The sequence below is a fragment of the Capricornis sumatraensis genome, chromosome 13 (assembly GCF_032405125.1).
Source record: "Capricornis sumatraensis isolate serow.1 chromosome 13, serow.2, whole genome shotgun sequence".
Taxonomy (NCBI): Eukaryota; Metazoa; Chordata; class Mammalia; order Artiodactyla; family Bovidae; genus Capricornis; species Capricornis sumatraensis.
Window position 1 is genome coordinate 53,063,224 of NC_091081.1, and position 19,007 is coordinate 53,082,230.

A 19,007-nucleotide genomic window follows, 5' to 3' on the forward strand; every position below is an offset into this window, starting at 1 on the left:
CATGGCTCCTTTACACATATGAAATTAACTATGTGTAAATTATATACAATACTTTGACAATAAATACACTGGGGAAGATATCAATTATTGAATAACTAGGCATTAGTGAGGATAAAGAGAAAAACTAAACAGTATGTATAATACACTATATTTATTAAATCCCGGCTGGTAGTCTGTGAAGCTACTTGCTGGAAACACTAGGACTGACATGGGAATGTTACCTTTTGCAGCTTCAACAGGTTAAGAAGATGTTAGACAACAGCTGGAAGGGTATTTAAAACAAGAGGTAATTTGGGGGTGAAAATAAGGGAAAGAGAATTTACACAGTAAGGAATACATTTACAAGAGCTTCTTTTACTGGTGGCACATGAAAGGAGATCATCTATAATCATCCACTCATTTTCAGCTTTACAAATTCAACTTCATAAACGACCTTGAACTTAAAAGTGGCTAATAAGAGATGCTGGTGTATGTTTCTGGTAGCTGTCTTCACAGAAGACTGTGTGCTCTCTAACCTCTTTCTTTTAAGGCTTTGTTAGTAATAGATTCCCTGTGGGAGGTAACGGCAACCCACTCTAGTATTCTTGCCTGGGAAATCCCAAGGACACAGGAACCTGGCAGGTTGCAGAGTTGGAGACAACTTAGCAACTAAACAACAACAAAAGTAATAAATTACAATGCTGGTGGCACCGTCCCTGTTCAGTTCAGTTCAGTTGCTGAGTCATGTCCGACTCTTTGCGACCCCATGAATCACAGCATGCCAGGCCTCCCTGTCCATCACCAACTCCCAGAGTTCACTCAGACTCACGTCGATCGAGTCAGTGATGCCATCCAGCCATTTCATCCTCTGTCGTCCCCTTCTCCTCCTGCCCCCAATCCCTCCCAGCATCAGAGTCTTTTCCAGTGAGTCAACTCTTCTCATGAGGTGGCCAAAGTACTGGAGCTTCAGCTTTAGCATCATTCCTTCCAAAGAAATCCTAGGGCTGATCTCCTTCAGAATGGACTAGTTGGATCTCCTTGCAGTCCAAGGGACTCTCAAGAGCCTTCACCAACACCACAGTTCAAAAGCATCAATTCTTTGGCGCTCAGCTTTCTTCACAGTCCAACTCTCACATCCATACATGACCACTGGGAAAACCATAGCCTTGACTAGACGGACCTTAGTCGGCAAAGTAATGTCTCTGCTTTTCAACATGCTATCTAGGTTGGTCATAACTTTTCTTCCAAGGAGTAAGCGTCTTTTAATTTCATGGCTGCAGTCACCATCTGCACTGATTTTGGAGCCCCCAAAAATAAAGTCTGACACTGTTTCTACATCTATTTCCCATGAAGTGATGGGACCGGATGCCATGTGACGAGTGACAATTTCTTTGTTCCACACAGTGATGCAGCATAGCTAGAGTTCCCACTTGCAGGCACCCAGCATCCACAAATCCAGAAATGGGATATCACAAAGACCAGCTGCCCAGAAACATTTCACTACTAACCTACATGGGTGCTTAAATTAGTACTGATTACAAACTCCTTATGAAAGAAAATGTTTCTGCAAAGCCTTACCTGTAATAGGTAGCTTGAGGTAAACGTGTTGCCCTACTGGCACCTGAAGATGTGTGCTCGGTGGCAGCATTAAGCAGAAAAGCTTCGTATCATGAGTCACATCTTCCTTGGAAACTAACTGGCATTTTCTGTAGAACAAACCTAGAAAGAAGTTCATTTTCTCTTAGTGACAAATTAGATAAGAAGTACTCCCAGACTTACTACTCGAAAGCACACACTCAGTTTCTGTTCTTTAGTGAGCTTGAATTTCACTAACAGGCCTATGACATTAAAAAACAATTTATCACTATTTTGAAAATCTTATAATGTTAGTTTTTTCCATTTTACTTCCTGACATACCCATTTTCTAAAACCTGAAAATACTTCCATAATTTGAAAAAACAGCTCTATAAAATGAGTGTTATTTGCTCATGTCCGTTTTTATAGCATGTTAAAACCATTACAGTCTAAGAAATGAAAGCCTAGTTTTTTCTTCTCATATTTACTTTTTAAAAGAATTTCATCCTTTATGCCTCATCAATAGCTATGTAATTAAAATGTAGACGTGAAAAACAGTTAATAACCATCAAAGCTCATTTTAAATTCTTTTCTTACAGAATGGCAAAGTCCTGAAACTCAAGCATTTAAAGTTTAACAATACCAGCACTATTTAATAACTTATAAATATTTCTTTGATAAAGGCAGGAAAATATACATTTTTGTGTCTCTGTATGTGTGTTATATATACACAAACAAAATTTATATATATATGAATTATAGGACATTTCAACAGGCAAAATATGATTAAAACAAAAATAAACAGGTTAATATGGGTATAAGCTCTGATTATCTGGAAAAATTTAAATGAAATACTGAAGATGGCAGGTTTGTGGTACTAAAATACAAATACAAGGAACCAAGTATTTCTATAAATACTGGAAATATCTGAAATTAATATCCTAAGCTCAGGAAATATTTGCATACAGAGCAAAATAATACCATTGGATTGGGAGATATTATTACAGAAGTTCTGAAAGCATGACTATTTTCACTGGCAAATTCTCTTTGAATGTAAACAGCGTATCAGAGTAGAGTAATGACACAGATTTGTTTCATAATTTCCTCTTTTTTATAAAACAGCATTTACAGAGATGTATCAGGAATTAATCCTAATAAAGCATCTTTGGCCATGTGAAGAGTCGACTCGTTAGAAAAGACCCTGATGCTGGGAAAGACTGAAAGCAAAAGAAAGGGGTGGCAGAGGATGAGAGAGTTAGATAGCATTACTGATTCAATGGATATGAATCTGAGCAAACTCTGGATGGTACTGGAGGTCAGAGGAAGATGGCGTGCTGCAGTCTGTGGGCTCGCAAAGAGTTGGACATGACTTAGCGACTGAACAAAAACAATAACATATTATCCTAATTATGCTCTTTTTTTTAACCTAAAAATATTTAAGTAGGTAAAGATTTACTTCAGACTTTAGCATGTGAAGGCCCTACATCGAATAATCAATGGTTAGTAGACAACTAAAATTCACATAGAATCCTAAGAAACCATTTTGGCCACAGTTTCATCCAATTCTCTTCTTCCCTTTTCGCTTGGTCCCCCAAAGACCCTGGTCACTACATCTTTCTACCTGCTACCATGGTAGCTCAGCGTGCACATAAACTTAAGAGTGCATTGTGGCCAGGTCAAAATTTAGACAAGATCATGGCCAAGGGTACCATCCCAGAATTATACCAGAAGGCCTAATCCAATGCTAGACTGATGAAGGATCAAAGGAGCTAGGCTCACCCACAAGAAAAAATGAAGGTTCAGACAATCTCCTTATCTCTTCCTCTAGACCATTCCTCTGACCCAGAGTGGTAATATTGGGTTGGCCACAGAATTCGTTTAGGATTTTCCATAAAGTGTTACAGAAAAACCAGAACAGATTTTTGACCAATATGTGATGAGGGCTTCCCTTGTAACTCAGTGGGTAAAGAATCTACCTGCAATTCAGGAGACCCAGGTTTGATCCCTGGGTCGAGAAGATCCCCTGGAGGAGGAAATGGCAACCCACTCCAGTATACTTGCCTGGAGAATCTCATGGACAGAGGAGCCTGGCAGGCTAGAGTTCATGGGGTCACAAGAGTCGGACACGACTTACATGACTTAGCGACTAAATCACAATATGCGATGAGACCTCCAGGTCTAAATACGTGAAAGTTATAAATCAGACAAATAACTGTTAAATAAAATAAATTCTGTGCTGTACCCTGAAATGTACCTTCATAATGCCCCTTTAGAAGGCTAGGTTCAAATTCAGGATTCGTGAACTCCTCAGAGTTCCATGCAGGAAGAAGGCAAGGAGACGAGAGCTGCACCCCCAGACTGTCAATGGCCTGAATCCTGCTCTTCTCAGCCCTGCTGTCTGACCCTGAGTGGAGCCTTATGTGGATGTGGGGAGACTAGTCCATACGTTCAAGCTCTACTTGCTGTCCCCGTAACTAGCCTTGGCCACTCCTTGGATAGGCTTCCCAGGTGGCTCAGTGGTAAAGAATTGCCTGCCAATGCAGGAGACGCGGGTTTGATATCTGGATTGGGAAGATCCCCCAGAAAAGTGTTTTTGCTTGGGAAATCCCAAGGACAGGGGAGCCTGGTGGGCTGTAGTCAATGGGGTCCCAAAGAGTCAGATACAACTTCGTGACTAAACAACAATTTCATGGATAGAAGTGGACTTGGGGTCATTTGCAAAGGGAATTCTGGGGCTCCAGATACCTGGAGTGCAGTGATTAAGGAAAGAGCTTCAATTCTGGGGGGACAATTCCTTGCTTTGCACACTCCTCACCCTGTGAGGGATGTGCAGCTGGTGGAGAGCCCTTGTGTTGTTCTCCAAGCATGGAATCCAAGGTAGGTGTCCCTCATGAAAAGGTCTAGGGGCCACAGTGCCTTCCTCTAATCAAATCTAGTGCATACTCTCTGATGAAAAGACTCATCTTCAGACCTGACAATTTCACCTCTAGCCTTTGTCAGAAAGGATTTGTTACAGTAAGTCTGCATCTCTTTGACTATACTTAAAACACAAGGAAACTTTGGGTTACAATGATGGACTGGCTTTCTAGACAGAGAAGTAACACAGTATTCCTGCTATTTAACACTGTGAGATAATGTCAACATCTTTAAGTGTTAGTCGCTGAGCTGTGTTTGACTCTTTGCAATGCTATGGACTGTAGCCTGCCAGGCTCCTCTGTCCATGGGATTTCCCAGGCAAGAATACTGGAGAGGGTTGGCATTTCCTTCTCCAGAGGAACTTACTGACCCAGGGATCGAACCCTGGTCACCTGCATTCAACATCTTACCAATAAAATAACAAAACTGCCATAATTTCAATGGGACATGCTAACGATAGGTTCTAGAAGTCTTCAGAAAGATTTAAGAATGCTTTCGTCTTTCACTCTTTCACTTATGCTGAAGAGAGAAGTCACATAGGCCTGGACCTAAAACATGGGGATAAAGGAAGATAAAGCAGATTTGTTGACCTGAGTCTGAATAATGCTGGTATTAAGGTGTCAGATTTTTGGTTTTATAAGCATAACTATACAAGAAAATGAAAAACTGAAAATAAATATGAGATGGTAAAACGAAAACACAAGACAGAAAAACGTTTGTTCAGAAACCTAACTTTAAAAAAAAATGTTAATTTTTAAAATGGAGTACAGCAAAGTAATTCAGTTATATATATATATGTATACATGCATATACACACACATTCTTTTTCACGTTTTTTTTCATTACAGATTATTACAAGTTATTGAATATAGTTCCCCATGCTATATGGTAGGTCCTTGTTATCTATGTTATGTATAGTAGTGTGTATCTGTTAATCCCAGACTAAATTCTTTTAATAACATACAAATAATATTGAGATACTCAGGGTAACACTGAAACACTGAGGATAATATGGTAATCCGGGCATTCTTTATTCTTCTTGTTGAAAAGAAACTACAGCTTTCCTTCTAGAGAGTAGAATTTCACAAGGCAAAAATAAAGACAAAATTCAGTGGGAGAGAGCTGTGAAAGAGCACTGGATTGGGAGTCCATACCTTCCTGTTCTAAGTACTTTTTTGGCCATGCCATGCAGCATGCAGGCATTCAGTTCCTAGACTAGGGATTAAACCCATGCACCCCTGCAGGGGAAGTGTGGAGTCCTACTGGAATTCCCCTAGTGTTCTTTCAAAGCATCTGTTCACGCCCATTTTCCCTGCTGGAAAGAGGGGCTTACAGAAGTTAGAAGTTTGCCCAAGATCACAGAGATCACTAGAGATCAAGATCACTAGAGAAGATGTGGGATGGGGGAAGAAGTTGAGAGTTTCTTGCCGCAACTCATAAGCCTTGTTCAAAAAGTTTGAGAACTATCATTATAGACCAGTACATTGTCCTTTAGCATCTTCCTCATTATTTTAACCATGTCGGTTCAAACACAAATATCTATAGACTAGCCCCCTACCCTTTACAGCTCCCTAGTAACTATTTAATGTCCAAATTAAGGAACCAGTTCAGCAAGTCACCATCTATCTCAGGTACCTCTCTTCTTCAACATCCCCAGCAGGACACCTTGGGATTTCATCATGCTATTCAGAATAGTTTGCAATTGAAAACTTATGAATTATTTCTGGAATTTTCCATTTAATATTTTTGGACCACGACTGACCAAGGGTAAGTGAAACCTCAGAAAGCAAAGCTGCAAATAAGGTGGGGGTGAGGTGGGGGCACTGTATTTGTCTTTGACTCTGATCTCGAACATGGGGTTCCTAATACCCTGGTAAATTCCTAAGTAATAAGGGAAAACTAGGAACATCTTTGTTCTCATGTGGTGACTCTGGGTAGATTCCTGGATGGGGGCTGGTCACCAGAAAGACTGAGTTATGGTCACAAGTTTGGAATTTCCTGCTCCATAGCCCACCCTCTAGAGAGGAAAGAGGGGCTGGAAATGAACTTATGCAGAAGAAACAACAAAGTTTTAGTTATTATGTGCTTTTAAAAGTATTACATAAACTGCAATTACGCTGCTGTTTTTAAAAATTATTCAGCCTTTGTTCTAATTTTGATAAGGTTTTCACTTAACCTCTGGTGGTTGCTATTCAGTCCCTAAGTCATGTCTGACTCTCTGCAACCCCAAGGACTGCAGCACTCAGGCTTCCCGGTCCTTCACCATCTCCTGGAGTTTGCTCAAACTCAGTGATGCTATCCAACCATCTCATCTGACCTTTGTAATATAGCTTTACTATCCTCACTCAAACCACTCTTGCTTATATGAGTAAGAAAACATTCATAACACATCTTCAAACACCCAGGATGATAAATGTGTATGGGTACTAAGCTAAGAAAAAGGCAGCTTTTCTTCCAAGACTAGGTTCAATGGAGTCCTTAGACAATGAGGCCCATATCATTTAGTAAGGTTGTCACTAGATTTGAACATCTCTTAATCTGTGCTTATCACCTTTCCTCAGCTTCATAACTAATAATTCAGTCAACATTATACATTAAAGTGCTTGAATTCTAAGTTTTTAAACCATCTATTCTGTCTTTTAACATAGTAAATAATTTCTTATTCATTTATAGCCTGCTCCATCTATTCCGTGTTTCTTCATATTCAGGCCGTTCTGCTAGAAATGAGAATAAGACAGCAACATGCTAAAGCATCTTATAATTAGTGTGAAAGTGACAACTTTACACCTGCTGGGCTGAGCAGACAATTTAAAAGCATAAAATACTGTGAAGTTCTATTTGCTAGCCATAGGATTCTCTTCTTTTCCAGTAATTCTGAATGACTGTTTTAGGCAGCAAAGAAACATGGCTGCACAGGCAAGAAAGGGTTGGGAAGGGGCGAAGGTGGATCTTTATACACTGACAAGAAGAGCTGTTGTTCCTTATGACAGCGAACAGCTTGCCTGCAGAATCCCAGGCCCCGTAGAAAGCCTCAATTAAGTGACTGCTCACAAAGTGTCAACAAGCACGTTTACAAGTACAGACAGCACTTCTGGATGTGTATGCATGTGGTGTTAGCAATTAAGAAGCCCTGATAATAGTATAGGTCAAATTATGCAAAACTGCCACTTTTCTAGGTAAAAAACAAACAGCAGTGGTTTCATACAGTTCAGCATGATTTAAAAACACAGTTATAGATTCTATATGTATTTAATCTACAGGTTTATAAATGGCTATTGACATATCAAAATTATAGCACAACTTTTCAAAATCTTGTTTATTCTTTAGTGTCTCAATATTCATTTACTGAGCTGTTAGTTATCAAATTTACAAAACAACCTTTGTGTGATGATCTGAATCCCCATATTAAAGGTAATCACAATTAGAATAAATTTTTAGGCTGGATACAGAAATAGCCACCCAATATTCTATTAGTTTCTGACTCTCAATAGACAAGTTTCTTAGTCATATCACACACACACCACAGCACACAAATACTCACTCATAATCTTCATTTTTGAGAAGAAAAAAATAATTGGAAGTGCCCAAGTTACAAATGGTAGTCTGGTTCTATTCATACAATTTAATTTATCAACTGTTATACCTGGATTCAAGGTAAAAAATGAAGTAGTTTCTCTGCTCTGATTATGTTCTTTGCTATATTTGAATCTTTTGTGTAAGTAAACTCTAGATTTGACATGAGAAGGTACTGCATTAAAAGTCTTCAACTCACATGTTTAGTTTCAAACTTAAATTTTTTTAATTAAGAAAAAAGGAAAAAGCCAGCATGCTAATATAAAAATTGATAATTCTGGTAATACACACTGAAAATCTAGGAACCACATAATCGGAGTAAACATTTGAACTTACTGACAGAAAGTTAAATCATAATATTTTGATGATGTAAGTATTCGGCTTTGCTAGTGCAGAAAATAGCCTATAGTTTTTATCATGAGTTAGGGAAGAGAAAGGACAAAGAAGAAATGAATCTGTGCTAATTCAGGAAAATAAATAGAAAAAATCCCCTAAACTCTGAGTCATTTTCCAAAGTAGAAAATCTAATTCACTGAAAAATACGACTGTGGCTCCAATTTCACACAAGAGAGCTAAAACAAACTATGGTGGCTCACAACTCAAGCCAAAATTTATAGTAGGGATAAGAGAGTTCATAGAAAGCCTCAGGAAATTATAGGGAAGAATACTTGAACAATGTTCATTCTAACTATTTCTAAATAGAGGTCAACCTTTGTTTCTCAGTATCATTTATTTCTAGGACTTAGCTTTTATCTGGTTTGCTATGATTTTTCAATCATTAGAGAGCCAGATAATTTCAGGGCAACAGATTTTACCTTAATAATATCTTTTTTCATCTTCATGGTCTTTTACCTGTTCTCTTCTGATCTGCTGCATCTGCTACTATTCCTCTCTCTTCTGCCTACCTTATACCATGCAATTGAGACCTCCTGCTCTTGGAAAATGAATCTATTTGACCTTTCCCACATATGGCTTACATTTTCTTTCTCTGCCACCTGCAAAAGGTCTGGCACAAAAAGTACCCAGTAATGATATCTGGAAAGTCCTTCATGACTTTCTTTTTTAAGTTACTTTCAAAACATTGCTTGAAATTCACCTTCATTCATGGGGAGTTGTTCAAGGTCAGATTGATCTGCATCTGTTCACTTAAGGTTATCTTAGAATATATTCAAGTTTGCACTAAGTAACTTCGTCTTATTGGCCTATGGCTTGATATAAGTATTCTTTAACCCCATGTTTATGTATGTTCTTTCTTTCACCTAGGAAAATAATTCTGATGATATTTATTTGTTACATACCACAATACCTAAAATAGCCTTCCACACACAATAAGTACTCAAAATGCAGCTACCTGATACTTTTCTGAAAATTAAAATTTTATCTACAAATATATTTTTATAGTTTTAAATATTTAAAGATGGTAAACTGAATAAAATGCAATTAGTTTCTTCTAACCCTTCCCTAAAATAAAAGCAAAGATGGTGTGTGTATGTGTGTGTGTGTGTGTGTGTGTGTGTGTGTATGTGTGTGTGAGTGAGTGAGAGTGTTTGGTTGTTTTTCAAGGCATAGCCTGTAAGGATAGAAAGAACTGACTCAGTTAATTCGAAAGCTAAATCCCAAACCAGACATACAAAAAGCCAAGAATCAATCCATCTATAATATAAGATCTCATTAAGGCTCAGAAATTGGCAGGACCAAGTATCTCTGGAATCAGAGGGAAGGCAGAACTGAAACTGCTTTCTGGATTAAAGTTCATTTAAGAAGCCTAGCTGTCTTCCCTAGCCCCACCTTTCTGAAGTCTTTCCCTATTTCACACACCCACAGGCTGATTCTCTATTATTCTGGCAAAATATCAGAATTTTGCTCTCTTGTAGAGAGCAAAACAAAGGGTCTCTGGATTCTGTATATTTTATAGGCTGAACTGTGTGCATCTCAATGTTCAACATTGAAGTCACATCTCCAGTACTAGAGAATGCAACTATATTCGGAAATGCGGTATTTTAAAAAGTAACTTAAAATGAGGTCATTTGGATGGTCCCTAGTCCAATGAGCCTGATGTCCTTATAAGAAGAGGCAACAGGGACACAGACACAGAGGGAAGATCATGTGAAGACAGCCATCTACAAGCCAAGGAGACATGTCAGGAAAAGCCAACCCTGCCAGAATCTCAGAGTCAGACTCTAGCCTTCAGACTGTGGGAAAATAAACTCCTGTTATCCCACCAAGTCTGTGGTGCTTTTATAGGCAACCTTAGTAGACTAATAGACAGTCGGCAAAACAAATTTTAAAAAGGAAATTAAAGTTTACAGATACCCCTGCCTTCTTTTCCCAGGTAACTTTTGAAATGTTGGGTGCAAGGTAGAAAACTGTTTAAAGACTCCGGCAAAACACTAGCATGAGACTTTTCTGATCCAGCCACACAGCGAATGTTTCTTTTCTGATCCAAAGAAAGGATCCAGCCACACAGCCAATGTTACTATCAGCAAGCAATGCCCACACACAGTTTCCAACCAGCTTTTAGAGTTCAACCCAGAAATACGCACAGACAGTCAAGGACCAGCAGACATTCAAAAGACGCATCTAATATGAAAGACAGACCAAAACGAGGCTAGGCTACACAGGGAAACAAAAACTCTAAAACACTATCAGTAATTCTTAAAAAGCTAAGAGAAGGGAGTAAATAGGATGCTAAAACAAATAAACAAAAATCAAAAGAGTTCTCTGAAGTTAAAAATATGAAAGTAGAAATGAGTTACTCAAAAGCAGAGTTAGAAGACACAGCTGAAAACAACTCCCAAAAAGTAGAGCAAAAGGACAAAATTGAAAATGAGAGAGGAAAGACAAGATAAATAGAGAACTGGTTAAGAAGGCTTAAAATGAGATCACTTTTAGGGACTTCCCTGGTTGGTGGTCCAGAGGTTAAAATTCTACCTACAAATGCAGGGGACATGGGTTCCATCCCTGGTCTGGGAACTAAGATCCCACATGCCGTGGGGTGACTAAGCCACAGCTACTGAGCCTGCACACTCTAGAGCAGTGCTCCTCAACAAGAGAAGCCACCGCAACATGAAGCCTGAGCACCACACTAGCCAAAGCCAGAGCACATCAATGAAGAGCAGCTGTGCCACTTCAAAGGACCCAGTGAGGCCAAAAATAAATAAATAAAAAACAACATATTTTAAAAAAAAGTCTTAAAAAAAAAAGAACACTTCTAAAAAGTAAAAGCAGACCATGGAGGAAAGACAAATCAGTACTTTCCAGACACATGGGTCTTAAGCTTCCATAATGGAAAGATTAGCACAAAGGATGACCATTTGGCACAAAAGTTGAAGACAGACCTCCATTAAGGTCTATCAAACTATGAAATTTCAAAACACTTGGAACAAGAGGCAAATCCTACCAATTTCCAAAGAAAATATGGAGTGCATTCACTTTGTGAAAATTCATCAAGCAGAACACTTATAATACGCACTTTTGCCTGTAAGATGTTACACTTAAATTAAAAGCTCTAAAAAATAAAGGAAGAAAATGAAAGGTATTATCTTTAGGAAGTAAACTCAGAAACTGGTTTAGATAAGCACAGAGGCAATAAACATGCCTTCTCTAATAGAAAAAAAAATTAGATGTGCCTACAGGGCATAAATTTTACTTGTTTTGTACCTTTTGTAAAGGGAACCTGGAGGAATGAAGGAGTGAAGGAATGAAGGGTCTAAGTGGGTATTCTCCATTTAGCCATCATTACTGAATGAACCCATTATGCCTAAACATTAGCTAGCAGAGTCAGAAATGTAATCTCTGTTTAAAAAAATAAAAAAGGAGGGTAACAAATCCAATGCCCCATTTCAATTCTTTAGAAAGAGATACATGGAGAAGTCGATGGCACCCCACTCCAGTACTCTTGCCTGGAAAATCCCATGGATGGAGGAGCCTGGTAGGCTGCAGTCCATGGCGTTTCGAAGAGTTGGACACAACTGAGCAACTTCACTTTCACTTTTCACTTTCATGCACTGGAGAAGGAAAGGCAACCCACATCAGTGCTCTTGCCTGGAGAATCCCAGGGACGGGGGAGCCTGGTGAGCTGCCGTCTATGGGTCGCACTAGGTTGGACATGACTGAAGTGACTTAGCAGCAGCAGCAGCAGCAGAAAGAGATACAAGGACCCTTTGGCTCACTCAAAGAGGCCCTCCAAATTCTGGTACAATTGAGCCACTGACTTACATTTTCATGAACCCAGGACTCAAAATAACAGCATAGCCTACCTGTATCTTTCTTTGGAATAATTGAATTATGATTCTCCTGGGGATGACCAAGGCGTTTCCAAGAAGTATTCTCTTTTTTCTTCAGGACAATCTCTATTTTTCCCACATTCTCAACAACTAGCACTGAAAAGAAGATAAAGTCCATTTGTATTCATTGATATGAGAGTTTATTTTTAAACCAGTCTTTCTTAAACAACCCAAATGTCCTGATCTGATATGAATGAAATTGATCATTAGTGAAATAAATAAAATTTTTGGTACATATTCCTCAAAATTGTTTATGTCTTATATGATGTTAAATCCAGTTTATCTTAAATTCAAATTAACTTCTTTCAAATTAATGTATCAGAGGCCAAACTAATACATAATGCTGGTTTTCATACAAATTCAAATACAGTCATGGCAACTAACACAGCTTTAAAAAAGAAACCTTAAATATACAAACTAGCCATTGAATGAATAGACAAAAGCAAATTTAATTTATACTCTATTAACATTTCTTGGGATCTGAGAGTCTTATGAGTGAATTCAGTAAACCAATATTGAGCTTAATAAACAGAAAACGCTCCTGGAGAATGACTCCCTATAAATATCCTTATAATTATCAACCTTTAATAATTAAAAATATTTTATATTATCTTATTTTTGAATATTTGAAATAGTTTAGAATATATTAATATAATATTAATAATATAATAAGCTTTATTTTAATTTTATTTTTTCTTTTATTCTAAGTACATTTTTATTTTAAGGCCCTTTTAAGGAATGTGGGCATGAAGGGCCAGAAGACAGTCTTTCTAATCATGGACACTCAGATTAAAGAAGAAGCTTTCCTAGAGGATATCGACAGTGTGCTTAATACTGGAGAAGTACCTAATATTTTTGCAGCAGATGAAAAATAAGAAGTGATGGAGGCAAATGCTTTTCAGGGTGTGCTGCTCCCAACTCAGAAAGGTTACCTTGAAACTTTTCTATTCTTCAATATAAATATGGCTTGTGCAGATAATTTTTGTAATAAAAAACTTTTTTGTTTTTGTTTTATCTAAAAAAAAGTTTAAAATATAAATCTATTTATTTTAATTGGAGGTTAATTACTTTACAATATTGTATTGGTTTTGCCATACATTAACATGAATCTGCCAAGGGTGTACATGTGTTTCCCCATCCTGAAACCCCTCCCACCTCCCTCCCCATCACATCCCTCTGGGTCATCCCAAATATACCAGCCCCGAGCACCCTGTCTCATGCATTGAACCTGGACTGGCGATTTGTTTCATATATGATAATATACATGTTTCAATGCCATTCTTACAAATCATCCCACCCTCGCCCTCTCCCACAGAGTCTAAAAGACTGTTCTATACATCTGTGTCTCTTTTGCTGTCTCGCATATAATCGTTACCATCTTTCTAAATTCCATATATATGCATTAGTATACTGTACTGCTGTTTTTCTTTCTGGCTTACTTCACTCTGTAAAATAGGCTCCAGTTTCATCCACCTCATTAGAACTGATTCAAATGTATTTTTTTTAATGGCTGAGTAATACTCCATTGTGTGTATGTACCACAGCTTTCCTATCCATTCGTCTGCTGATGGACATCTAGGTTGCTTCTATATCCTGGCTATTATAAACAGTGCTGCAATGAACACTGGGGTACACGTGTCTCTTTCAGTTCTGGTTTCCTCGGTGTGTATGCCCAGCAGTGGGATTGCTGGGTCATATGGCAGTTCTATTTCCAGTTTTTTAAGGAATCTCCACACTGTTCTCCATAGTGGCTGTGCTAGTTTGCATTCCCACCAACAGTGTAAGAGGGTTCCCTTTTCTCCACACCCTCTCCAGCATTTATTGCTTGTAGACTTTTGGACAGCAGCCATTCTGACTGGCCATTTACCTCATTGTGGATTTGATTTGCATTTCTATGACAATGAGTGATGTTGAGCATCTTTTCATGTGCTTGTTAGCCATCTGTATGTCTTCTTTGGAGAAATGTCTGTTTAGTTCTTTGGCCCATTTTTTGATTGGGTCATTTATTTTTTTGGAATTGAGCTGCGTAAGTTGCTTGTATATTTTTGAGATTGTCAGTTGCTTCATTTGCTATTATTTTCTCTCATTCTGAAGGCTGTCTTTTCACCTTGTTTATAGTTTCCTTTGTTTTGCAGAAGCTTTTAATTAGGTCCCATTTGTTTATTTTTGCTTTTATTTCCAATATTCTGGGAGGTGGGTCATAAAAGATCCTTCTGTGATTTATGTGGGAGAGTGTTTTGCCTGTTTTCCTCTAGGAGTTTTATAGTTTCTGGTCTTACGTTTAGATCTTTAATCCATTTTGAGTTTATTTTTGTGTATGGTGTTAGAAAGTGTTCTAGTTTCATTCTTTTACAAGTGGTTGACCAGTGTTCCCAGCACCAATTGTTAAAGAGATTGTCTTTTCTCCATTGTATATTCTTGCCTCCTTTGTCAAAGATAAGGTGTCCATAGGTGTGTGGATTTATCTCTGGGCTTTCTATTTTGTTCCATTGATCTCTATTTCTGTCTTTGTGCCAGTACCATACTGTCTTGATGACTGTGGCTTTGTAGTAGAGCCTGAAGTCAGGAAGGTTGATTTGTCCAGTTCCATTCTTCTTTCTCAAGATTGCTTTGGCTATTCGAGGTTTTTCGTATTTCCATATAAATTGTGAAATTATTTATCCTAGTTCTCTGAAAAATACCGTTGGTAGCTTGATAGGGATTGCAGTTAATCTATAGATTGCTTTGGGCAGTATACTCATTTTCACTGTATTGATTCTTCTGATCCATGAACATGGTATATTTCTCCCTCTATTAGTGTCCTCTTTGATTTCTTTCACCAGTGTTTTATAGTTTTCTATATATGTCTTTTGTTACTTTAGGTAGATATATTCCTAAGTATTTTATTCTTTTCGTTGCAATGGTGAATGGAATTGTTTCCTTAATTTCTCTATTTTTTCATTATTAGTGTATAGGAATGCAAGGGATTTCTCTGTGTTGATTTTATATCCTGCAACTTTACTATATCCATTGATTAGCTCTAGTAATTTTCTGGTGGAGTTTAGGGTTTTCTATACAGAGGATCATGTCTTCTGCAAACAGTGAGAGTTTTACTGCTTCTTTTCCAACTTAGATTCCTTTTATTTCTTTTTCTGTTCTGATTGCTGTGGCTAAAACTTCCAAAACTATGTTGAATAGTAGTGGTCAAAGTGGGCACCATTGTCTTGTTCCTGACTTTAGGGGAAATGCTTTCAATTTTTCACCACTGAGGATAATGTTTGCTGAAGATAATGTTTGTCATATATAGCTTTTGTCAAAGGCTTTCTCTGCATCTATTGAGATAATCACATGGTTTTTATCTTTCAGTTTGTTAATGTGGTGTATTATGTTGATTGATTTGCAGATATTGAAGAATCCTTACATCCCTGGGATAAAGCCCACTTGGTCATGGTGTATGATCTTTTTAATATGTTGTTGGATTCTGTTTGCTAGAAGTTTGTTAAGGATATTTGCATCTATGTTCATCAGTGATATTGGCCTGTAGTTTTCTTTTTTTGTGGCATCTGGAGAAGGCAATGGCACCCCACTGCAGTACTCTTGCCTGGAAAATCCCATGGACAGAGGAGCCTGGTAGGCTACAGTCCATGGGGTCGCTAAGAGTCAGACACAACTGAGCGACTTCACTTTCTCTTTTCACCTTCATGCACTGGAGAAGGAAATGGGAACCCACTCCAGTGTTCTTGCCTGGAGAATCCCAGGGATGGGAGAGCCTGGTGGGCTGCTGTCTATGGGGTTGCACAGAATTGGACACGACTGAAGTGACTTAGCAGCAGCAGCAGCAGTTTGTCTGGTTTTGGTATTAGGGTGATGGTGGCCTCATTGAATGAGTTTGGAAGTTTACCTTCCTCTGCAATTTTCTGGAAGAGTTTGAGTAGGACAGGTGTTAGAATTTCTCTAAATTTTTGGTAGAATTCAGCTGTGAAGCCATCTGTTTCTGGGCTTTTGTTTGTTGGAAGATTTCTGATTACAGTTTCAATTTCGTGCTTGTGATGGGTCTGTTAAGATTTTCTATTTCTTCCTGGTTCAGTTTTGGAAAATTGTACTTTTCTAAGAATTTGTCCATTTCTTCCAAGTTGTCCATTATACTGGCACATCGCTGCTGATAGTAGTCTCTTATGATCCTTTGTATTTCTGTGTTGTCTGTTGTGATCTCTCCATTTTCATTTCTAATTTTGTTGACTTGATTCTTCTCCCTTTGTTTCTTGAGTCTGGCTAATGGTTTGTCAATTTTATTTATCTTCTGAAAGAACCAGCTTTTGGCTTTGTTGATATAATAAGCTTTAAAAGGTGATTATATTTTATGAATTAAATGTGTTTTTAAACATTTAAAGTATATATATTTTTGCCTTTAGAAATAATATTAGTCTTCCTCACTGTAAACACAGAAATCAGCAGCAATTTAACACCTTTTAAAGACAGAATAGTCGGATGAATTCAATTCCATGAGCACTGATTTGAAGCTTAATAGACATAAAAAGTCCTTGACTTCAAAGAGTTTAATTAATACAATTTATAGAACTTACTATGGTGTATACAGAAAAAGGAAGGTACAGAACCAGTGTAATGTAATCTCACAGTGCTTTAAAATGAGAAACCACATATATACAAATATAGAGTAGAATATTATTCATCCTTAAAAAAGGGAATCCTGTTAGTTGTAACAATCTATGATAAACCTAGAAGGCATTATACTAAGTGAAATAAATAAAACAGAGAAGACAAACACTGCATGGTAGCACTTATATGTGCAAATTAAAAAAAAAAAAGTCAAACTCATAGAAACAGTAGCAAAACAGTGCCAGGTGTCAGGGGAGAGGGGGAAATAGGAAGAGGTTGACAAAAGAGTATGAACTTTCAGCTATAAGGTGAATAAGGTCTGAAGATCTCATGTATAACATGGTGACTGCAGTTGATCACACTGTCTTGTATAACTGAAATTATACACAAAGGTAAACATGTGAGATGATGAATGTGTTAACTTGATTGTGTGAATCTTCATAATGTATACCTTTATTGAATCAACATGTTGTATACTTTAAATCTTTAAATAGAACACAATTTTGTTAATTATATCTCTAAAAAGCTAAAGAAAAATAAACTACCATTCTCTGATGAGTCTTCTATTGTTAAACAGCTGTGTAAAATCCATGGTGCATTTATATGTAATTATATACATAATTTAATATGCTTTGGGTCTCCTGCATTGCAGGAAGACGTTTTACCATATGAGCTACCAGGAAAGCCCTTGTTAACATTAAATATTTATATATACACCTAAGAAAAACTTGTCTGGTCAAGTATTTCTACAAGCTACACATCAGGAATAGGGCAGAGGGAAGAATGGAGATAAGAATTTTTTTTCTAATGAGAGGAAATTAAAAGGGCACAGATGAATAAGGGAAAAGGAAGAAGGGGTAGGAGGAACTGAAACCAGAGGGAATGGAGAGATCACAACAGATAACACAGAAATACAAAAGATCATAAGAGACTACTATCAGCAGTTGTATGCCAATAAAATAGACAATGTGGAAGAAATGGACAAATTCTTAGAAAAGTACAATTTTCCAAAACTGAACCAGGAGGAAATAGAAAATCTTAACAGACCCATCACCAGCACGGAAATTGAAACTGTAATCAGAAATCTTCCAGCAAACAAAAGCCCAGGTCCAGACGGCTTCACAGCTGAATTCTACCAAAAATTTCGAGAAGAGCTAACACCTATCCTACTCAAACTCTTCCAGAAAATTGCAGAGGAAGGTAAACTTCCAAACTCATTCTATGAGGCCACCATCACCCTAATACCAAAACCTGACAAAGATGTCACAAAAAAAGAAAACTACAGGCCAATATCACTGATGAACATAGATGCAAAAATCCTCAACAAAATTCTAGCAATCAGAATCCAACAACATATTAAAAAGATCATACACCATGACCAAGTGGGCTTTATCCCAGGGATGCAAGGATTCTTCAATATCCGCAAATCAATCAATGTAATTCACCACATTAACAAATTGAAAAATAAAAACCATATGATTATCTCAATAGATGCAGAGAAGGCCTTTGACAAAATTCAACATCCATTTATGATAAAAACTCTCCAGAAAGCAGGAATAGAAGGAACATACCTCAACATAATAAAAGCTATCTATGACAAACCCACAGCAAACATTATCCTTAATGGTGAAAAATTGAAAGCATTTCCCCTAAAGTCAGGAACAAGACAAGGGTGTCCACTTTCACCGCTACTATTCAACATAGTTCTGGAAGTTTTGGCCACAGCAATCAGAGCAGAAAAAGAAATAAAAGGAATCCAAATTGGAAAAGAAGAAGTAAAACTCTCACTGTTTGCAGATGACATGATCCTCTACATGGAAAACCCTAAAGACTCCACCAGAAAATTACTAGAGCTCATCAATGAATATAGTAAAGTTGCAGGATATAAAATCAACACACAGAAATCCCTTGCATTCCTATACACTAATAATGAGAAAGTAGAAAAAGAAATTAAGGAAACAATTCCATTCACCATTGCAACAAAAAGAATAAAATACTTAGGAATATATCTACCCAAAGAAACTAAAGACCTATATATAGAAAACTATAAAACACTGATGAAAGAAATCAAAGAGGACACTA

General features: G+C 37.5%; 1 protein-coding gene across 1 annotated transcript in view; it reads right to left on the bottom strand.

Annotated features, from left to right (window-relative positions):
• Positions 1–19,007, bottom strand: part of CYB5R4 (cytochrome b5 reductase 4) — a 118,969-nt gene that overhangs the window by 24,494 nt on the left and 75,468 nt on the right. Inside the window, exons 10-11 of the mRNA XM_068985336.1 lie at positions 12,303–12,425; positions 1,558–1,698 (exon numbers count right to left, since the gene is read on the bottom strand). Coding sequence (XP_068841437.1) covers positions 1,558–1,698; positions 12,303–12,425 — 264 coding nt within the window. The remainder of the gene's footprint in view (positions 1–1,557; positions 1,699–12,302; positions 12,426–19,007) is intronic.